Source organism: Chanodichthys erythropterus, chromosome 7, assembly GCF_024489055.1.
Source record: "Chanodichthys erythropterus isolate Z2021 chromosome 7, ASM2448905v1, whole genome shotgun sequence".
NCBI lineage: Eukaryota > Metazoa > Chordata > Actinopteri > Cypriniformes > Xenocyprididae > Chanodichthys > Chanodichthys erythropterus.
In genome coordinates this window covers 22,214,664-22,239,416 of record NC_090227.1, presented here as the reverse complement: position 1 = coordinate 22,239,416, position 24,753 = coordinate 22,214,664, and the positions used below count along the sequence as shown (strand labels likewise).

At 36.2% G+C, this 24,753-nt stretch overlaps 1 protein-coding gene across 1 annotated transcript in view; it reads left to right on the top strand.

Moving 5' to 3' along the window:
• The window catches only part of LOC137022900 (protein unc-13 homolog C), a 221,991-nt gene that overhangs the window by 9,731 nt on the left and 187,507 nt on the right, over positions 1-24,753 (top strand). The window contains exons 5-10 of the mRNA XM_067389369.1: positions 4,942-4,991; positions 6,042-6,120; positions 7,859-7,864; positions 9,008-9,079; positions 19,874-20,093; positions 22,719-22,946. Coding sequence (XP_067245470.1) covers positions 4,942-4,991; positions 6,042-6,120; positions 7,859-7,864; positions 9,008-9,079; positions 19,874-20,093; positions 22,719-22,946 — 655 coding nt within the window. The remainder of the gene's footprint in view (positions 1-4,941; positions 4,992-6,041; positions 6,121-7,858; positions 7,865-9,007; positions 9,080-19,873; positions 20,094-22,718; positions 22,947-24,753) is intronic.

The window sequence follows — 24,753 nt, the reverse complement described above, 5'->3', positions numbered from 1 at the left end:
GACCTGTCAAGAATATTTCAATTGTCGTAACAAGAACTTAATATTCTCTTAATTAGGACCCAGGTACCAATGGTGCAAGGACCCTCTTGGAATTGCTCTGTTTTGACAATATGTGATTTTTCATTTATTCTATTTCCAATCTGCAATGTGACATATTTCTGAGTGAATCAGTATATTCTGCTAGACAAAATGTGGGGTGTGACTTGGTTAATCTATCAGGAATTAATCATGAATCATGAAAAGTTTTTGTTCCTAAATGTGAGTTTGATTGTTGTTGAAACAAAACAAAATTTTTCATATGTAAATATAGACTCTTATTCCTAATTTAATATTATATGAAAACATGCCCAGGTCACATTTTACCCCAAAATCAAACGACAAAAGATTAAGTGATAACTACATTTTTCTTTTGATTTTGGGGTACTTTGTGACTTGGGCATGTTGTAAGATTTATCATTAAATTAAAGAATTCTTAGTTTCATATCAACATATTTATATATATATATATATATATATATATATATATATATATATATAAAGACCCATAATTAGTAGTTAATGTTCAGTGATGGGAATAACGGCGTTATAAATAAATGGCGTTACTCTTTTTAGTAACGAGCAATCAAATGAATTACTGTTTCCCCCGTTACAACACCGTTACCGTTACTGACAATAAAATGCGCCATTACTTTAATTGAGCTCATTGAAGCAGTTTTCATCAGAGTAGGCTCTCTCTCAGCCATAGGACCGGCAAAGTTTTTTCTCTTGTGTGTGTGTTGGGGTGGGACACATGCAAACTGATGATGATTGATGTGTGACTAGAGATGATAGACCTGCAAAGCATTTTGTTGTAAAGAAATAGTACAGGTTAGTCATACATAAATACAATTTCAAACTGATAATAATGTACGATGCTCTGTGTGTGTGTGTGTGTCTGTGTCAGAGCATGCGTGGAGTTGCTCAAAGTGCAAGCTCAAACCAGAATACCCTTTGTGACATGCTGGATCGAAAATATGTGAAATAAGTTTTTTTTCTAGTCAACTAGTAGTTGTTCATTTAAGCCATTAGTTTACTAATCACATTTATATTAATTTAATTTCTTAAATACTAGGGAGAATAAACCATAATAATGAGCGTTTACGTAATATAGGCTATATAGTACTCAAGCGCATGCATAAAGCTTGCCATAAAGAACCGGCAAAAGTAATTATTATGAATGTGACAAAAACACCAAGGAGTCATTTTAATTGTTTATTAATAAACTAATGTTTTCTGAATCTTTGTCGGCTACAGTTGACATTGCTGACTCTCATCATCTCGTGGACACGCCTAGAGAGAGAATGCACATTTCATTCGGATCACATAATCAGAGAGTAGCCTATTTCTTTTCATTTTGGAATTATTTAGTTTAAAAGTAGACATTTCTATCTTTCTGTAGATATATTTCTCATGTCTGTGAGGCAAGTAGCCTATACGCTGAGTTTTGGTTCATTTAGCCTGTAAGACGCGCTTCAGTTAATGTGCAAGTGATCGCGTCGGCGCCTCCATGCCATGATTATTTTGTCTGCTATATTTGCTTCTTATTTATTAAATCCAGGCAATTGGTTGATGAAACATTGATTAAAATTAAGATAACATTTTTACAAAACAAAATTAACTTTAAAGAAAGGCTTTCTACAAAACCAAACTTAATGAAGTGGTCAAAATCTTGTCTGACTCTCCCGATATATTGCACATCTTATGATGTATCCTATCTTACTCATGCTGTTCACTTTTTATAATCAAATAGATGAAATAAAAAAATAACATTATAATAGGCCTATTTAAACATCAGTATGAAACCAAATACGTTTTCTTTAATGGCTACCAACACATATAGTATAGTACAGAGAAATTTCATGTCAAGAGCGGATCAAGTGTCGAGTCGGATCAAGCATATTTTATGTCTACTTATTTGTTGGCCAGTTGTGGTCTGTGCAATAAATATTAAAAGTTCTAAATCATCAATTGTGTTTTATTGTTCCACTATAGTAATGATAATATTTACAATAATATCACACTCTCACACTGTCCCACAGCAACATTAAAATAGTGTAAATTAGTGTACATATACATGTTTAATAATAATATTTTTTTCTATTTAGTGTCAATTTCATTCATTTAACATATTATATATGAGGGCAACCAAGTTATTTGACATACATTTTTTTAAAAGTAATGCAGTAGTTACTTTCCCTGGTAATTAGTTACTTTTTTTAATGATGTAACCCAGTTACTAACTCAGTAACTATTTGTGAGAAGTAACTAGCAACTACTTTTTTAAAGTAACGTGCCTAACACTGTTAACGTTGGATGATTTGATGCTATAAAATCGATTTGGAATGAGCAGGCCACTAAAACACACAAATATATACTGGTTGGCCCTCAGTTTAGTGTTTTTCTGACACTGAAGGATTGTCTGAGCACTACAAAAGGGACGAGTAACGCTTCACGAGCCCAACAGGAAAGATCTGATCAATACTCCGTTGACCATGCTCGTCTTCACTCTATTAACCAGCTAGATTTAAGCTTCAAGGCTGTTCTTTAGGCTTCTACGTGCGTTTATTGACCTCTGACGTCTCTGAAGCCTCACTTTTATCGTTCATGGTCCAGTGAGCTGTGAAGCTATCGCACTAAAGCTGAACTAATCATCGGCATTACATTTAAACACTTGAGCGACATTAAAGCGTCTGAGGTGAACTTTGAGGGAGAATGAGACAGATTAAAGGAAGGGAAGGAGTTATCTAATGTAATATGAGAAATCAGGGTCAGTAATGGCCATCAGTGTAACCTCATCTCTGAGGTTTGAATCTGCCCATAATTTGGCAGAAATTGTGTCTGGATATTGATTGTCTGAAAGTGTATTTAAATAAACATGAGCGGTGTCTCTGTTCTGGGCACCACAGGCTTTTACAGCAATATATGGCCAGTGTAGTATGAGAGAAACATGATATATTGGCTCAAGGTTGTGTGTGTGTGTGTGTGTGTGTGTGTGTGTGTGTGTGAATCAGGGATTACTCTGACTGAGATATTGTAAATGAGCTGTGCTGGCACTATTTGTTTGGCTCCATTAGGCACAAGTCATTATAAGTGTGTGCAGTTATTTATAGATAAAGATGTCGATATGTGCTGTTATTTCTAATGTTCCTCTCTGTCTTTCTGCTTCTCTTCTGCAGACAGCACTGCTCTGGACACGGAGGTCTTCTTGTGTTTTCTTTTCTTATATAATTTTTCACCCATTTCTGTGTGTGTTTGTTCATCTTTGAATGTACATACAATATGCTGCATGTTTTTCCACTGTTCTCTGTATAATTGCTTGGTGGTGATGTTAATAAGCAGTATACAAAGAGACAGATAGACAAATAGACAGATAGATGGGTAAATGGCTAGACAGGATTGATATACAGCATGGGTGTTTCCTCCAAGGAGGCAAGGGAGGCTGTGTCTCCTCAAAAAATTGAATAAGAAAATAATCAATATTACAGAAAATCAGCTAATATTACAAAATATGACATTAAAAATTGCATAAATCACTAGTTAAATCACAGTAACACTATTTACCAGTGACACCAGCAGGTAAAGTTACAGCAAATGACTAGTAAAAATGCTTAAAAACAATAAACTTGATGAGTTTTATACTTGGTTTTAATAAATAGAACATTAAAGGGTTAGTTCACCCAAAAATGAAAATTCTGTCATTAATTACTCACCCTCATGTCGTTCCACACCCATAAGACCTTTGTTAATCTTCGGAACACAAATTAAGATATTTTTGATGAAATCCAATGGTTAAGTGAGGCCTGCATTACCAGCAAGAAAATTAACACTTTCAATGCACAGAAAGCTACTAAATACATATTTAAAATAGCACATGTGACCACAGTCATTCAACCTTAATGTTATGAAGCGACAAGAATTCTTTTTGCATGCCAAAAAAAACAAAATAACGACTTAATTCAACAATATTTGGTGATGGGCGATTTCAAAACATTGCTTCATGAAGCTTCGAAGCTTTATGAATCTCTTGTTTCAAATCAGTGGTTCGGAGCGTGTATCAAATTGCCAAAGTCACGCCCCCCCCAGTGGTGAACCATTGGAATTTCGAAACGCTTATGATGTGATGAAGCCTCGTTTACTGAAATCACGTGACTTTGGCAGTTTGATACACGCTCTTCGAACCACAGATTTCGGAAAAAATTTTTTGTAAAGCTTTGAAGCTTCATGAAGCAGTGTTTTGAAATCGCCCATCACTAGATGTGTTGAATAAAGTCGTTATTTTGTTTTTTGGCGCACAAAAAGTATTCTCGCCGCTTCATAACATTAAGGTTGAACCACTGCAGTCACATGAACTGTTTTAAATGCGTCTTTCTGGGCATTGAAAGTGTTAATTGTCTTGCTGGCAATGCAGGCCTCACTGAGCCATTGGATTTTATCAAAAATATCTTAATTTGTGTTCCGAAGATGAACGATGGTCTTACAGGTGTGGAACGACATGAGGGTGAGTAATTAATAATAGAATTTAAATTTTTTGGTGAACTAACCCCTGAATTACATTGTTCAAGTAAAAATACAAAATAGAATTGTATTTTTTTATGTAATGTAAAGTAATGCTTATTTAACCAGGAAAATGTGACATTAAGTATATATATATATATATATATATAACTGGGACATGAATTTACATTTGAATAGACAGACAGATAGACGATGGAAAGGTAGATCTGTACTTTCTGATCTTATTTTTTGTAATGTATTTTGTCTGTATATTTACATGTTTATCACTGTTTGTCTGTTTCTTTGTTGTGACCATTTGTTTATTTACTGTACAGGTAAATGATACAGTAAGTACAGTGTCTTATTGATCTGCGTAAGTCATGAGCAGGCTGTTTTCTTGTTTGACAGGGTCGTGCCAATATCCTGGACCCAGCCAAACTGGGGCTCACCGGTGGAGGGTGAGTACATACATACTCAACAGCAAACACACAGGGGAAATAAAGAGAGCTGATCTGTACACCATTATACACAGGAGTATGTGTCTAGAGTTACACTCTTACAGGTGTTATATAAATGTATATTTGTGTGTGAGTTTTGGTGCCTCAGACTCTTGAGCCGTTGGGTTTCCTCATCTTCCATTTATCACTGACACACACACACACATACTCACTGATATTATTTTTCTCTGTTAGACCGCAGGCAGAAGAGCAAGAATGTGCATGGAATGTTATTTGTGGATTTTCTTGGGACCTGATCTAGTGTTAATTGTTTGCAATGATATGTCTCCAGGTTAATGAATGTAGTGGGAATGAATTTCATTTTTGGTAATGAGCTGTCAAAAATAAATAAATATTCCCTACACTGTTGGCATTTATGCTTATTAAAGGCCATTCTCATTAAGTGTTGATGATGTCACTGTCTTCCTAACAAATACAAATACGTTTCTTTGGGCTCTGCATGAATGAAAAAGACCTGTTTGTTTATAGACGTGCAGCATGAGAACATACTGACTTAATCTAAACTCTCATATTGAGTATGTTTGTATTTTAGAATTATAGACATGAGTTATTCTCCAGATCTATTTCGCCTATGTTCATACAATACAAGCATACTACAATTGAATCCATTAAATACCTTTTTTTTTCTTCTTTTTTTTTTAAAAATCTGATCAAATGATTAGTGAAGAGGATGATGTTAAAAATCGACTTCATCTAACTAGAAATGAATAATCAAGTTAAGCATATTGCATTGTGGAATACAGTACCTACAGTACAGTAGTGCTGTGGTTGTACAGCCCATTTTGACCAAGTATTCTATGGATGTATAGAATGGGTTTGTGTGAGACAAGAGCAATTATGATGGACTTCCTGTTCCTCCCACCCCCTCTGCCCATCCCATGTTATTTGCCAGTGCTGTAAATCAGCCGACTGCTTTTTATCCGGGTAATGTTTCATAGCGTACAGCATGATTATGGTATTAATAGACTCTAAATCTGCCTCCATCCCCAGGGTTGGCAGTATACTTTATGGCATTGACAGCATGCCAGATTTACGTCGCAAGAGGACCATGCCTATTGTCCGAGACCTGGTGAGTAATCATGCCCAGCACGGTTATGTTTGACTGATGGCGCTTTAGAAGACTGTATTAGCCAATCAGACCCACCGTGCACATGGTCACTAGTCTGAATTTACAATCCAGCACTGTCAGCAGGGCACATGCAAGATAGAGGCGCACACGTGTTTATGTTTTGATGCTATTTTAAGAGTTTTACGCTCCACCAGAGTAAAAGTAGGTCACTCACCTGGTGTTCTCCACAATATCTGCAGTTCAAATCATCTGTCTTGTCTTTAAATGTGTAGTGCTCATATATTGATAATGAAGTGCTATTTAATTTATGAGACTCTAGATGGCGAATGATTGATCCACAGCATCTATGTAGTATGTTGTATGTTTCTGTTCATATTTTTTGCATTTGTTAACGTTTCAAATGATTTCTTTTTTTCTTGTTTGAGCTCTTGCAGTCCGTCTACATGTCTTTGTCTCCATTTTCTTCTTCTTGATTTTTGTTAGAGCAAATTTCCTTAACCGATTCTTACATTGAGTTTTGTGCAAATGTTCAGCTTCTGAAGGACAAATGTTGATGCTGTATCTGTCCATATTTTGCATGAAATTAAAAACCAACCCTATTTTGGTAAGTACGGGTCATCGTTCAGTTTGTTCTTTTGGTTTTTTGGCGTGTCCTGTGGTCCATTCCCACTTGGGCCCATATTGATTATGGGTGATATTTTTCCGTGAGTTGTCAGATTTCCCTCCAAAATGGTTGTATTCAGTCAAGTGACAGCAGAAGCATTCGAAACCGAAATGTTGACAACTCTACCCAAAAATATAACTGAGGACTTCATTGACTTCTGATTTAACTGTGTGCCTTTTTAAATCCATGTAAAAGTGATGTGCGCCTCTAAGCCTTTTACAGCGTGGATGAAGTCAGTGCTGTACCGGGTCCAATCTGGTCTATCCCATCATGCCTCTGTCCTCTGTTTCTGTCCCCTTGTTGGCTGTGTGATTGCTTCAGGGCAACGACAGTCGGTCACGTGACCTCTGAGAAAAATTCAGATCTCCAAAATTCAGGCTCACGCATACAATTCCATTGCCTGCAGCAACCCTCAGCAATTCAAGTGCATGTTGAGACTTACATCAACACTTGACGTTCATGTAGAGGTCAAATCTACCCTATTTTCCTATGCAGCCCTGCTTTAAGGGGCCGTTAGCAGCCCGCTTGGTCTTTACCACCATCAGGTTCAGGGACAGATGGTAAAGACGAGTCCAGTATGGTCCGCTGTCCATGCCTGCCGATCTCAATATGGCTAATCGTGGCTTCTTGACTTTTGACCGGCTCTGTAGTGTCCCATTTCCCCAACATTGACTCTTTCTTTCTCTCTTTCTCTGTCCTGAACTCTTTGGGTCGTGTTGAGCTGGCTTTAACACATGCTGTCTGGTCTTGTCTGTTTGTAGCAGTAATGGCAAAAGTACTTGCAGACAGTAGGATTATGTCAGGGCACCTTTCAGTATCTTTACCAAACAATTGCACAGCAAATGCATGAGTGACCTGTAAATTTCTACTGCATGCCAGAGGTGAGTTATTTAAGGATTGAGCCTCACCTCTGCAGCTTTCTCTCTGCGCTTTAGACAGACTCTCGATCTGATTTTATGCATGACGGCAGGTATGACGTAAAGAGATGTGCTTACTGTATGTTAACGACATCTTACCTTCACTAAATGTCTAATTTTGTGTTCTCTTGCTTTTCCCTGCATCTGGACACTCTAGGCTTTGGTAAGTCTCTTGCATTTTTAATGACATTTAATGAATGCATGTCTGAACCCAGTATTTGTCTGCTTAGATAGATTCATCACTATTGCACTAAATATGTTTAAAGTCCACTTAAATTTGGTCTAGCTCATTAGAACAAATTAGGGTATTATTGGGCAATTTTTTTAAATTAAAAGTAATTAAATGATTAAAAGGGATTTAAGGGAATAACGGAAAAGAAATAAGAAAGGTAAAAGTTCCATCTATCTATCTATCTATTTTATATTATTTTATATTTTTACATTAATTTATTTATATCTTATTTGATGTATTTTTCTATTTTATTATATTGATTTTTTTGTAATTTATTCATATTTGTTTGTATTTTTCAACATTCAGAATTGAGCTTTCTTTATTTGATTTAAAATTGAAGAATGTTTCAGAATATGCATAATCCTATTTAGAGTCCATGAAAGAAAATGACTGCTCTGTTCTAAATCCCAGTGAGCTGTCTACCTAGACAGCATTTTTAAGCATCATGTGCACACACTATGTGTAAAGGCTTGATAGGCGTGAAGACTTTGATAATATTTTGTTATTGTCAAATTCTAAGGCAACACTGCATATATCCCATAGAATCCCAGAAATGTATAGCAGTACGCTCGTAGAAAAAAACATTCCATCCTGTTAAAATGGGCTATTTTACCTAATATTTGTGTTTGTTGCTTTATGTAGATAGCAGTAGTTATAATTGATTTGCACTCATGAGATGTGAGCAATGGACACTTAGTCTGTCTGTCTGTTTTGTTATTGGGAAAGTAATTTCTGCCTCCTGAAATCTCTTAAAATCACACTAGGCCTAATGAAATGAAAGCATATTATACAGAGCAGAACACAGCCTACATGTTCATATAGTTCTTCTATTCAATCTAAAATAAAAAGCTTTCTGAGCGGTGCATTCTGTAGTGGTGTAACAGGTGAATATCTGCTTGAAGGTGAAAGTGGTTTCCCAGTCTGAGTAATCAGGTTTTGTCTTCAAACCACATGATAACATTCAGCCTAACACAACAGATTTTTACCCTGTAGCATTTGCTCAGTTCCTGAGCATTGTCTTTGTCACTCTCCCTCACTCTGGCTCTTTCTCAGTATTTCCTTTTTTCCTTTCAGACATTGGCTGCTCGAAAGGCAGGCATTGCGTTTGGGCTTGTGAACAGAACAACTCTAAACAACGAGGAGCTGGTGAGTTTTAAACACAGATGTGCACAGCACACGCACAGCGGTTTCACCATACAGACTCATTTATAAATAAATCTGCAAGAAGCTAGTCAGCGTCTAATGAGAAGCGATCATGTGGCACTAATGTAACGCTCATGCATAAAGTCACGACTAATACACACGCACGTCTGCGAACACACATCAGACCCAGAGGCAAGGACAAATATACAAGACAAAAAATGACTATTTAAAATCTCTAATGATATTCTTGACTATTTGATCATTGTTCCAAAATAAACCCTGACAGTGAGATCATGACCCCGATGCTAAGCAAACACTCAACTAATATTTAATTATTTTGTAAGTAGGTTGTGACTTAATACACTGCTGCTTACAAAGTACAGAAATAAATGAAAAATAAATACTGATTTGAGTGAAATTGTCATTTCCTGTGCTGGTTGTAAAAGACAATCACAAGACAATCTTGATTTACACTACTACTCAAACTTTTGGGGTTAGTAAGATTGAAGACGTTTCTTTTGCTCAAAACAGCTTTCTCTGATGAATAGAAAGCTTAGAAAAAGGCATTTTTTTCAGTGTTGAAGAGAGTGTGGCTGTGATGAGGATGTTTCTGTCTGTATTTAAAGCATTAAGATTATTTGGGTGTTGATCGATGATTCTAGTTTTAATTGCATTTACGTTCTTTAGTTTGACGGAGGGGCCAAAAACCTGAGAGAGGAAAGAAAGTCTTAATCAATGAAATAAGAATTACTCTTCTTTTTATCCAGACTAGGGATGGGCGATGTATCGAATGCTTTTGTCACGCGCATTTCTTCAGTAAAGCCGGTTCCCTGATTACCGCTAAATCGCCATCACCTGCTTTCAAATGAAGCGGCATTTAATAGACAGTTCACTGATAAGACACGCAATATCGTGTTCAATATCGATATGTATCGCCGTCGATATTGAACGCGATATTGCGTGTTTTATCAGTGAACTACGGCTCTGTCTATTAAATGCCGCTTCATTTGAAAGCAGGTGATGGCGATTTAGCGGTAATCAGGGAACCGGCTTTACTGAAGAAATGCGCGTGACAAAAGCATTCGATACATCGCCCAGCCCTAATCCAGACCTTCTTCCCTCCCATTAATAGATCCTCTGAATAAACAGCCCAGAATGGCACGGAGTGATGTGATGTTTAGCACTCTGTTGTGACTCCGAGATGCAGGAATTTACTTGAAAAACCTGACTGTATTTCAGCTGGAGAGTATATAATTTTAATTATAGCATGATGTGCGTTCAGGCACAAACTGTACAAGCTGGGTAATGTCCTATTTCTTTCTCTCTGTTTTTATCTACCAACAAAGATAAGAAGCTTTTTTTTTGATAACAAAATTACATGAATGTGCATTAGGTGTGCAATTGATGATGCATCTGTGCATTAAAATGTCTTTGTTAAAGAGTTATTAGCCATAAACCAGTCCACCCAGCTTTGAGGTGAATTACAACATTACAAACTTTTACTGTACATTTTTTTGGAAATCAGACAAAAGGGGGCGAAGGTACAAGGCTGTGAACTTAATTGCTTCATGAGGGAACTGCAAATGACTTAGGGCCAGATTTACTAACAGTTTGCGCCAGCGCAAACCCACTTTTGGCATTAAAAAACTACTGTCTGGATTTACTAAAGAAGTACAGTGCAAAATTAGCACTGAAAAGGCATGGACTGAGTTGTTTTTGCGGCTGAGCTTATTGCATATGCATTAGTAGGACTTTCCCTTTCAAATCAGACCCGGATTGGCTAATCGGGAGTATTCCCGGTGGGCCGGTCTATTTTTTTGGCCGCAAGGGCTGGTGTTGTCATGGCGCTGGGTTGAAATATGAATGTTCTAGAAACTGTCGACACGGCCAAATGTACTGAAGCTGAGTACCTTTTTCCTTAAAACCAGTCAGTGGCGGATTTAGGCATGGGCGACATGAGTAATGGCCCAGGGCAGAATCTTGAGGAAAAAAAATTAATGCGAGATCGGGTTTTTACCGCTCATTTGCACGTAACGTCAATGATATCATGTCACAGTGTGGGTCAGTTAACGAAGTCGGGAGGGACTCAGAGTGTGCGCCCGGAGCAGAACTCTCACTCAAAAGTATACGAGAAGAAGGGATGAGGTGACTTCTGTAGGGAGAGTGGAGGGGAGCGGGACAAGTTTCAAATCGGTTTAGGTAGCCTAATTATATAAAAAAGATAAAGGGGAAACATGCAAAAGATAAAGGCATATATGAAGCTATTTCTCATATCATAATAATAGTAGGCAAATAATATCACTTATGTTATGCAATGTCATTGTGTTCATTCATAAAAAAAGGTTTGTCTATGAATTAATGGAGAGAAGTCTTTTTATGGGCATTATGTGTCTGTCTTTCCTATGTCCTGTGTTGTTGCATGTGGTCACCTTTCTGTGGCATCTCTTTGATGTCAAGAAAAATGTCACCAGTTTTCCTGGCTAGCGTTGGCAAGGGGAATAAAAGTTGAGAATGATCAGTGGGAGACCAGACTTGGAACTTGCTTATTACAGTCTTGAAGGGGATTATTACGATTCCCAGATTATAACAAATAATGGTGTCGAACTCAGTCACTACATACCACAATAACAGACCTCAAGGATCTTTCAATGATTTGATTGCACTAACCTGGCAAACTTTAGCAAATTCAGCCCAAAAAATGTGGATGTGACTAGATTCCACCTTGATTTTGGTACGCACCCCAATTTGGAAACTGGAACTCAACGGAGCCTTGTGTTCATTTTTGCACATTGCGTTATACAGTACAATCATTGCAGCATGAGTTGAAGGCAGCGTTAGCGAGTGATGAATAGACAGGTCAAATTTGGGCTTCAGTGGGCCAGTCCAGTCGACCTTAATCCAACACTCTGAAGAATAGCAATACTGCAGTCACTCTTTTAGATGCACCTATTTCCAAACAGCCTTTGACGGGTCTCAGAGACTTAAAGAGAAGGAAGGTCAGATGTAGAGAGCAGAGGCTGTAGCTAGCTGGCAGATTACTAAGTAGACCGAACAGATGTCCGAGGCTTTTTAAATGTATTAAATATGCCAAGAGTGAGAACAAAGTAAAAAGACGAGAGAGAAAGAAACGTGAAGTGAGGGGGCTGAGGGAGAAATTATAAAAGAAACACAATCCCTCAGAGAAAAGTGTGCTGAAAACAGCTCGTATGTCCATATGCTTAAGAAGACACCGGAAAACAAGGACAGAAACTGTTATATCACTGGAACTCTCCTCAACATTCACGGCAAGAGGGAGAAAAATCAACAGAGAGTGTTTGGATTCGGTCTGTGACATTATTCAATGAAACACCTCCTTCACCTTTCCCCTGAGATCCATTTATAATTTTTAGTCAAGGCATTTGCTCTTCCGTTGTGCCAAAAACATTTATAATTTAGTTTTACATGACCAGCATTCTTTATTGTCTTTAACTCTTTTTGATAATATGTTCTATGTAAATGGCCTCTTTGCATGTGAAATTATTTTGGACCATGGACTGTGCATATGAGTTGCCCGTAGGACTTGGGATTTTAATTAATACTAAATTGTAAACAAAAATGTATATATTCAAAATGTTAAAATATATTATATGCTCCAGTTTCTTGCTATATTGCAAACCATGCCGCTTTGCATTGTTTACATTGTATGAAGAGGTCAATCTAATGTTTATATTAACTAATATATTTTCACTATATAAACGTCTACTCTACACATGCATTTGCATGTGTATGAATCAAAGTGAATGGAATGTAAAGTGTAGCATGAGCTTTGACGCACGTTACCGCTCTGTGGTTTCTTATAAATGGTCTTCTGGAGGAAGTTACAAACTCTAATTTCAAATGTGATTTATCATTATATGAAGCCTAAAAATAAATAACTCTGCTTGATAGTGTGATAACCTGTGTAGTTTTTTATGTGAAGTGAATATATTTTAAAATGTAGATTATTCCTGTGATGCAAAGCTAAATATTTAGCATCATGATCTTCAGTGTAACATGATCCTTCAGAAATCATTCTAATATGTTGATTTGCTGCTCAAGAAACATTTCTGATTATTATTAATGTTGAAAACAGTAGAAAATTCAAAAGAAGAGGATTTATTTTTTAATATATTTAAAGCGTCCTTGCTGAATAAAAGTGTAATTTCTTACTGAAAAAAATAAAATAAAAAAATAATAATAATAAAAAAAAATTACTGACCTCAGTGGTTATGTACATGATCCATACAAGTGTCTCCAGATGCAGTGATCATGTGCCATCACAGCATTTCCAGCACTAGCTGTGGCCTCCAGCACAGAAACAGATCCGAACCAAAGACTTCACCGCAGTGGGTCTGAAAGCTGAGAGCTCCGGGTGTTGAGGACTGTTCCAAACATTTAATTGACTGATATTTCTCAAAGAACGAGCAGAGAAATGAAGAGAGAGTTGCTTACTGTCTTCTAACATTTAGGATTAGTTCATTCAAAAATTAAAATTGTCATTATTTATGCTTAAAGTCATTCCAAAATAAAGGTTTTTATCGGCATTGACCGTAACATCCATGGAAATGTTCCACTCCACAAAATGTTCTTTATAGTGGAAAGGGTTCTTCAGATTATTAAAATGTTCTTTAAACTAAAGAAAAATGTTATTTTATTTAAGAACTGTTATTTAAAGGTTCTTTAGGGAGCCAAAAATTGATCTTTTTTATATGGCATTGCTGCGAAACCCACCCCCTTATGGACCCTTTTTTTTTTAAAGTGTGTATGCTGTGATTTTTTTTCTTCTTCTGTGGAACATAAAAGCAGTGGAGTATTTTCATTTTTGGGTGAGCTGTCTGTTTAAGATACTGTGAGGCTTGTGGGTCAGCGGCTGTGTGTTTGACAGATGGCTTAATTCCTCCGCCCCTCATTTCTTCTGGAGTTTGTGACAGTGCTGACCGCTTTGTTCAGCGTGAGCGATTACTCCATGAATATTCCCTCTCTCTCTGGCTGATAGCCCAGTGCTTAATTCTGAGGGTAACTCATCTAGTTGCTCTGAAGTTGCTAGATTAAATTGGAAAGTCCTTTTCCGTTTTTGCCAGCTGTTAATCCTCCTCATTTGCGTAACATTACCGCCGTTGGCCTGAAATCAGCTGTCAGTAAAGCAGGAGTCGAGCATGTGATGGCCAGCAGCGATCAGACCTCGTGAATGCATCTCTGTTCAGTGCATTATGATGTCGATACGGTAAATGTAATTAAATCCAAATAAAGACGTTCTGAGATGCAGGATTGTAGGGATGATTTCTGTGGGAATACATCACATATATGAGATAAAGAATCTAAGGGCCAGAGTTACTAAACGGGGCAAATTGGCGTGAGAGTGCAATTCCACAAATGCGCAGATGGGAGTGGCAAGTTTTGTGCGTGATCTACTGTTGATGCGCAAGAGAACACAGACGCAGTCAAATCATTTACATACGATCAACTCAATCTAACAAGAGCAATGCAAATTAACATTGGGACACAATTAAACAGCTGATGCTCTCATAAGGTGCGGGTCGACAAAGGCGCAACTTGTTACATGTAATCTGACAAATACGTACACATATATAATATCGTTTATCAAGCCATGTTGAACTATCATTTAAATACTCTCCTCCCATAAATTTTGTGTCTGAAAGGAAAACTCCTACAAATGGATATGCAATAAGGTCAGCTGCAAAAGCAACTCAGTCCATGCCTTTTCAGCTCTAATTTTGCACTGCGTGTCTTTAGTAAACCCTTACAGTAGTTTTTTTTAATGCCAAAAGAGGGTTTGTGCTGTTAGTAAATCTGGCCCTAAGGCTCATATTATGAGAATTTTTTTTTTTATGAGTATCTATCTATCTCTCTCTATCCACAGTATTATATATCTAAATATAATATTTACAAATTTTATTTGCATATAAAATTTCCATCCATTTGGATTACACTGTTTTAACACAAACAAATGAACAGATCATGGAAAACATCTTGAAGCACTACTTAATGTAACTAAAGGACCTCTGTTTAGTAATCCTAGAAGGTGCTCTTTGTTTGGGATCAAAGTTGTATCTATAGAAAATAAAGAACCAGTTCTCGCCTGTTCTCACCTGCTGGGAGTGACAATAGGGCTCATTTACATCTCATTTAGATAAGCCATACCCCCTGCAAAGCTGCATGGTTGCATAGCAACGGCAGACGCTATGGGAAAAATCGGACACATACTATTAATAATAAAGGATAATGTGCATTGTAAATGTCAGTAATTTATCTTTTTTGACATTAGAACTTTTTGAACAGGATTCTGTGATAACCGTATAGTCCTGGTTTAGACCTCAGTTAGTGGTTAGACCTGGTTTGAGTCAAAGGATTAAAAAAATCCTATACATTAAACTCTTCAATACTTTTACTTTTGACTTATAACGCACATTTTACGGCTACGGATACTTTATACTTTTACTTACGTAGGAATTTAATCTGATACATTTACTATTACATTAGTAAATCCTTGTTAAGAAGTAGTAACTGGCTAAAATTATTAGCGTCACATTCAATTCAAGAATAGTAAGGTTTACATGAGCTAAGTCATTCACACCAGTCAATTCAAGCAGTTGAAGTGTTATTCAAATTAACATGCTAACGTTACCATCTAAAAGCCCATTATAGTAATGGGGGTTTTTGGCAAGTGATACGATGCTAACGATTACAATTAAAACAACAGTCCTGAGCTAGCTAATAACAATAGACACATGAGATAACATGTAGCCTACGTGTTCTTAGAATGAACATAAAACGACAAACTTTGATGTTTATGGAAACTCACCCCATAAGAAACAGAAAAGATCTTGTTGCCTCCAATGAAATAAGTTGTTCGGGCACACTTTCTCTTTGTCGGGGTCTTCTTTGTGGATGTAACCATCTCCGAAGTTTGCACTATGCGTCTGTTTGCCTCTAAATGTCCAATAATTCACATATCCTGCCACTCTTTTTCCGCAGCTAAAGAATCCAGCCGTATGTTGTACTTCAAAACATTTTCGGTGTAACGGCCACGGTTCAGCTCGTCTGCGATTATTCTTTGCGGCGTCCATCTTCATTAAATTTTGATATCAGCTAGAGCCGGCCAGAGCGCTGCATACTAAGTAGCAACGCTTCCCTTGGAGGGTGGTGGCAATAACAAAAGAAACAAAAGCCGGCGTATCCGATTCCAGTATGGAAATACAAACAGACAATGACACGCCCCTACTGCGAGATAGAATCTCTGAAAAACAAGCCGATTTCAACTTCAAAATGTATGCTTTTAAATAAACTAATACTGTTATCTAAAACACGGAGATGCTTCTTCATGATCTCAACTAACAGATTCTGCAAAAAAACGAAAATCACCAATTTTGAAAAAATGCTTCTTTCTCAGTTTGCTTAATAGTTGTGCTGCCGACTTGTGTCCCTGGTTTCCGTGACGGGTCACTATATATATATATATATATATATATATATATATATATGCCTTGGACTTTGCCACAGTCCATTTTAAATGAGCCTTGGCCCAGAGAAAATGTCTGCGCTTCTGGATCATGTTTAGATATGGCTTCTTTTTTGACCTATAGAGTTTTAGCTGGCAATGGCGAATGGCACGATTGGATTGTGTTCACCATCAATGTTTTCTGGAAGTATTTCTGAGCCTATGTTGTGATTTCCATTACAGTAGCATTCCTGTATGTGATGCAGTGCCGTCTAAGTGCCCAAAGATCACGGGCATCCAGTATGGTTTTCCGGCCTTGACCCTTATGCACAGAGATTGTTCCAGATTCTCTGAATCTTTGGATGATATTATGTACTGTATATGATGATAACTTCAAACTCTTTGCAATTTTTCTCTGAGAAACTCCTTTTTTTGCTGCAGCATTGGGGGAATTGGTGATCCTCTGCCCATCTTGACTTCTGAGAGACACTGCCACTCTGAGAGGCTCTTTTTATACCCAATCATGTTGCCACTTGACCTAATAAGTTGCAAATTGGTCCTCCAGCTATTCCTTATATGTACATTTAACTTTTCCGGCCTCTTATTGCTACCTGTCCCAACTTTTTTGGAATGTGTAGCTCTCATGAAATCCAGATTGAGCCAATATTTGGCATGACATTTCAAAATGTCTCACTTTGTTATCTATATTCTATTGTGAATAAAATATAAGTTCATGAGATTTGTAAATTATTGAATTCCTTTTTTATTCACAGTTTGTACAGTGTCCCAACTTTTTTGGAATCGGGTTTGTATAATTCTAAGATATAAATCTTACATTTAGGACTGAATTGTTTTTAAATATTATTCCTATAAAAAACCCCAACCTGTATACTTCTAAGGGTGTGAGACTGGGGGAAAATAATCATGAAAAACTAAATTAAGGTGCATTAAACCTTGACTAACATAAGTGGACCTCATGAAAAAAAAATTTATTAACCAAATGTATAATGTGACCCCTTTCAGGTGTTTCATGTAACTAAGACAACTGCCATTAATCATTCAGTGCAGTTTCTTTTGTGCATGCACTCATTTTTGTACTTCATATTTGGTGCTGTTGCTGTTTTGTATCAAAATTGTCCCTCAGAGATTGGTGAGGGAAATTTCTCCCTTTATCTATTTTTAGGTTTACTTTGCTAATTAGCCTGATTTTTCGGTCTGCGGTACTTTTAATCTTTTTTTAAACATTTACATCATTTGGACGTGGCTGAAGTTCTTAGCAGCTAATGACCCTGTGAGTGCAGAGCACAAGACACATCAGCAAAAGTGCATCATGGGAAACAAGTAAACATCAGTTTAGAGCCCTGTGCATCACCAGCCTACCTCTCCTTCATTCTCGCTCTCTCTTTGTCTTTTCCAGCTGTAAAAGGACATCCACATTGATTTTGCTCTTTCAAAAGGATGCCTATGATTCTCTCCACCCCTTTTGCTTGTGAAAGTGTCTGTGTCTAGTGTCTGTTGGGTAAATCACATGAAATCTGTCAAGAACATGACCTCAAAATCAAAAGAAAGAAACATGGAGTATTTTGCTTACAGAAAATTAAGCTTATTTTCTTTTTTCTTTTTTTTTGCATTGCGATGTTTATTATTAGTCGATTTTAAGTCAATTTTTAGTTTTTTGTTTTATTAGTCAATTTCATTGTGATTTTTATATATATATATATATATATATATATATATATATATATATATATATATATATATATATAATCACAATGATATATATATATTGTTATATTTTTCTATTTTCTGCTTTTTGTTTTATCTAATGTTTTATTAATTGTGTTGTGTATCTTTGTCATTATTATTATTTTTATTATTATTTTTAAATGTCCGATAGTTGTTCAGTTTTTTTCTGCAGTCCACATGAACCAGAAGTTGCGAATGCCATTCCAAAGGGGATGTACATTTTCAGATTTTGATTAAAGAGTATAAAGACAACATTTTTTAAGTTTCTTGGATGAATTGTGTACCACAAGACTAGTAATGTGCTAGTAGTGACTAGTCGTGCGCTAAAAAAGTAAATATAGGGTTGATTTTGATTTCATGACTTTAAGATAAGTAAATGAAAATGAGAAATGTTGCCTAGGCAACTAGTTGAAATTAAATAAGTTTGTTTTATTTAATTTCAATTAACGTTTATTTTATTTCAAGTAACAAAAATGTTTTTTATGATTTTAGTTGTAGTTAACTATAACATATTTTATTATAATATTTTCTTCCACTATTCCCATTAATATAATGTGGAAAAATTCTGCTTTTAGAATTTTTGAATTGTAAAAGCAAATACTTTAATGTAATGCATCATTGTATTTATGCAATATATTATATACACATAATTGTTGTGTTGTTGTATTCATAACTTTTAATTTGTAATTGTTGTATTCATAACTTTTAATTTAGTTAGGAAATGTGACATGTTCTTGACAGGTTTTGTGAGACTCACCTTTTTAGTCTGAGCAGGGACAGATTGAAAACACTGTGGGCTTCACATCTGCTCTGTAATTACTGAAATTAATATCAGCATGACATCGTTAAAAAATGATATTATTCTTCTGAACACCAGCTGAATGAGGTGTCGGTACTTTTAGGAGTGTTTTGTAAGAGGAGTGGAGATCTTGAACTAGAGATCATGTAAATTAATCTAAATGTCTTCTATTAAGTCCTTGACTAATATTTTATGATGTTATGCATTTCATTTTCTTAGGGCTGGGTCATATATTGAATATTTGCTGTATATTTACATAATATGTGTATTCCACTTATCAGGGTTAACTAAAACTAAAACCATTCAAAAAAAAAAAAAAAAAGGTTTGTTACTTGAAATGAAATAAAATATATATATAAAAACTTATTATAGAAAAATATATAGTTGCCAATGAAGTCACACTTTGCAGCATCTTTTTTACAAACATAAATTCAACATATAACAAATAGTAATAAATCCAAAAAGTAAAAATATACAATCTACTCGACCTATTGGTCACACTTCTTCACAGGTCAGAGTTTGGAACACAGCAAAAAGCAAAACTTCTTTGCATGAGCTTGTGTTTCTGGTGCCCAGCATTCGTATGTGTATGAATGGAGATCAATGGAAGTGTTTGTTCACACATTGTTCACACATTTGTTCACAGCAATAGTGTGCATATGGAGTACTGTGATCATTGCAAATGCTCATTTTTCTTCTAAGACCTCCATTGATTTGAGAATTTGATTGTGTATCTTTGTTACCTTTTACTGTAAACATTCTCTCTTTTTCACAGAAACTGCATGTGCTCAGAAAGACTCTCCAAGCACTGATCTATCCCATCTCCTCCACAACACCCCATAATTTTGAAGTGTGGACGGCCACCGCACCCACCTACTGTCACGAGTGTGAGGGTCTGCTATGGGGCATAGCCCGGCAGGGCATGCGCTGCACCGAATGCGGAGTAAAATGCCACGAGAAATGCCAGGACCTCCTGAACGCAGACTGTCTCCAACGTGAGTCTATAATTCAAAATACAGCACACTAGCGATGTGTCCAAAGCCAAATACTATGGGGGCATCTCAATCAGCTCCCTAGTTCAGTAATCAGGGCACTGATCAGGGAGTCTTCCATTTTAAGGGCTCTCTCAATTGCAAAATTGCACTGAAAAGTTCACTCCCTAAAAAGTCCCACAATACACCGTGAGCATCGATGCTTGCTCTGTTCCCTTAATTGAAGTTCTGAAGCGTGAAATTTAAATCGCTTGAGCCAATTTACCACACAATGACACGTGATAGATGTTTTTTAAAATACAAACCATTATTTAATTATATTTCAGCATAAACATGCATCGCTAGACAGGTAATTAACATAATCATAAAAAGATTTATAATTTATTTATGACTGAAATGTTGCACGTATACGTAACAAGCAAAGTATTTTATCATAATGTACTCTAAAAAAACATTAAAAAATAATGTCAGAAAGATATCAGTTCTGTTGTTGTTCATAAATACCATTAGTGATGTTGTACAATATTAACTCTATGACTTTATTTTCCACGACATGACAGTGTTCTCATGTCGTGGAAAATAAAGTCATAGAGTTAATATTTTTCTTACAAAAACACATCCCTTCGCTTCAAAAGGCCTTTATTAACCCCCAGGAGCCATATCGGATTACTTTGATTATGGATGGGTGCATTTTTTTTTTTTTTTTATAAACGTGGCCCCCCATTCACAACCATTATAAACCTTGGAGGACAAAGGATATTTTTAAATATATCTTCAATTGTGTTCATCTGAAAGAAAATAGTCATATACACCTAGGATGGCTTTAGGGTGAGTAAATCATGGGGTAATTTAAATTTTTGGGTGAACTATCCCTTTAAGGTTCTATAAAAATGCTTAGACATTCAAAACTACGTTGCCAAGGTTGTTGTAAGGCACCACAGAGGACAACACATGATGGGGAGAGAATAAAAGTGTACTTAATAGTGATACATTTTCCGAAAACAAGACTTAACTTCTTTTGTCTTGTTATAAGAATGTATAGATATTTGTACTAGAAAAAAATACATACCGGTACACATAAAAAAATAAATACATACAAATACATTTTACAGTTCGCACACATCTCTCTTAGAGAAAGATTATTTAGACTTTGTCAAAATATGAATTAGACAGGCCTCGGCATTGTGAGCATTTCACTGACAAGCCCAGTCTAATTCATCTTTAGACAATGCAAAGTTTGTTTAGTCACCATTAAACATGTTTGCTAAGTCAAGCATCACTATTACTTTTGCATTAAAATGGGTGTAATAGATGTAAATGCTAAAAACACTCCATAGCCACACTTCTTCATTGTGACTGCGAGTTTTGTTTTCTTCAGAAAATGTTAAATTTATCATATTGTATGAGCGATGTTCTTCATTGTGAAACACCATTGTCTGTCTGTCACATTGCATGACAACTCTCATCTCTGACATTTTGCATTTGGCAGCTATTCAATTTATTGTTCAGCACTAACAGAATAACAATCTACACTAGTGTAAGCGCTCAGATAAGTGGTAAAACCAGACTGTGCATGAGATATATGTTATGTAGTTCCCGAGTAAACCTCACAGACATGGCTGTCTGCCAGACACTTAAATGGGCCTGTACAGAGAGAGATTTATTAAACAAGCCATCAAACTCATATTTAGAGTGTGTGTGTTTAAAGGTGAGTGTGTATGAGCGTTTGGTTTGACTTGTATGGTTTGCAGTGCATCGCTTCTCTCTGCATGGTTCGTGAGGGAAAGACATCTGGAACAAGACACCCGTAAACCATCTCTCTCACAGACACAGTTTTATTTCCCATATCCAGCACATTTTGAATACTCTTTAAAGCATTCACAAGGTATTTATGATGCTTCTGAATGAATGATTCATTTTAATAGGGTGCAGAGAGATAAATATTTTAAGCGGCAGTGAATCATCTATACTCATCTGTTTTGGGCTGCTCACTTAGGCATGTGCAATACTATATTTACTTCAAAATCAACTGATCTAAATGGCTAGTAGGTCTTAAAGACTATATACATATGAACTCTTTTTACTTATGTGGATATGGTAAGTACATATCTGAGCTGCAACCAAATTTGCATGCTATACTACGCACTTGAAGTCTGTACTGAGACAGTAAGATGAGACAAACTACAAATCTTCTTTACAAAAAAACCTTAGATTTCTGTGGGATTGGAATGTCCATCATTCACAAAGTTTCATGTTAATTTATTCAGTATTTTGGCTAATTTTTTGGTTTTAACACATTTTATAATGCATAATTTGATTCCTTAGATTCACACATTTATAAACTTGTTCTCACATTCTTTGCCATTTTTCTACAGCTGCAAATGTCAATCATTATCATAAATTCTTCCAAGAAAAAGCACGCACAGATACATGCACACCTTTAAAATCCAGCAGAAATAATACACCATCCAGGCACCTTTAACATGCTATTTTTAATGTACTAAAATTTAGGATGCATTTAACCTTATCTTATGTACTGTTTTGTACAGAGAGTATACAAATTGGAATTGCTGCTCAAATCATCAGAGATTGTGTAACAACACATGTAAATCTCATCATCCTCTATAGGTGCAGTAGAGAAAAGCTCGAAACATGGAGCTGAGGACAAAACCCAAAACATCATCATGGCCATGAAGGAACGGATGAAAATCAGGGAGAAGAACAGACCCGAGGTGTTCGAGGTGATTCAGGAGATGTTTCAGCTTACGAAGGAAGACTTTATCACTCACCTGAAGACAGCCAAACAGGCCGTGCTGGAGGGGACGTCCAAGTGGTCTGCCAAAATCACCATCACGGGTAAGCAAATCTCAGATAACCTGAAAGTGCCATGATAAAGTCAAAGTGCATGCAAATGTTAGCGTTCCAAAAGTAGGCTTCACTGTCATGTATTTTAAAAAATTCATATACAAATGGCAGATGGATTGATTGATTCAAAATTAAATTGCTGTTGGTTTACAATAACTTAATTGTGTAATAATGTTCAAGTAATGAAAAATTGCATTGCAAATGAAGAAATAAAATGGCAAGTATGAACACACTGTTTTCAATTATACATTAAATTAATTATAAATAAGTTATTATAAAATTACTATAATTATATTTTATGTAATGTTTATACAATTTTTTTATACAAAATATGTAAAATAAAAATAATTATCAAAATACATTATTTTTGCAATTAAATATGTTCTTGACAAGTTTCAGTTCAACGTATATAGAATTATTATTATTATAAAATTATAAAATAATAAATAAATAAAAAATAAATCCTGAAACTTGTCTAGAACATGCTCGGACCGTGTTTAACTGTTTTCGCCGAGCATGTTCTAGACAAGTTTCATGAGGTTCGCCCTTAATGTCTGTTTGTGCGTCTGTGGCTGGAACAGACCCTACAGGGAGGAAATGCTGCTCAGTTCAGTTTGGGAAATGTGCCGAGATTTTGCTTGTTTTCTGACAGCTCAAACCGCCAGACGACAACAACCATCTGCTGTGGACAGAAACGTAGGCAGTTGCATCCTTCTCTCTGAGTCATAAAGAACAGTTTCTGTCCATCTGCGTGACGTATAGCCTCACATTGCTTTGTTTCAGTCATATTTTATCTTCCAGAAGCCACTGTATTGGTTCAGATGTGTGCCAGGTGAAGTTTGCTCCTGTATGTGTCCGTATCAGTGATGCTCCTTCACCTGACTTTGAGGGGCAACAGAGGCTGTGAATTATTGCCAAGCTTGCAACACTGCCAGAGTGTCAATAGAACAAAGAGAGAAAAGCAGCTCTCTGCTTTAATTTATCCTGGCGTATGGTCGAAACTCCCATTTTAGAAAGTAATCATGCACTGATTTATTTATTATGGGTTTCATAAAACTAGCCTCTGTGAATTCTGATTTAGTTTAACTGCAACATATAGTAATTCAAATGTAATTCAAGATCTATTCCCTGTAATAAGTCTTTATATTTGATGCAATTTTGCTTCTCAAGTTCATTTCTTGTGTTTCAAGGATATTTAGATCCATCCATCCATCTTGCAGAATCTTGTGTCATGAGCCCAAAAACAATATGGCCATCACTGTCAGACACACTAACATGACATCAATGTGTGAACACAGCTCTGGAAGCACAAACATGCCATTGTTCTTTCATTCTAGCTAAACCATTCGGACTATATTACCTTCTTCAACCAGCCCAGTGACATTGCACCAATCTCTGTCTCTCTCCAAGCCCAAGGATATATGTTCCATAAATAATTTAGCACCCTGCTCATTCATAAATAATGAGGCAAGAGCTTCCTGTGAACTACTATTGGCTCTGTGATGAATGGTATCCCCATTGACTGAGTTTAGTGCCACAGTCAGACTACACACTGTTTTTATGTTGTATTATTGCACATTCGTCTATCTTGAATTGACATTTTAGTTATTTGGGGTGCCTTATGTACATGCACATTGAAATAGGACATGAATGATGTTCAAGGATGGATTGTGGTCTTTCAAAGCCTCTGGCACCAGCATCTTTCAATTATGCTTTGCAACTTCAAATCTTTGACCTTTGTCGTCATATCTCAAAATTATGACTAAAAATGTACAGATTTACAAAACTAAAAACTAAC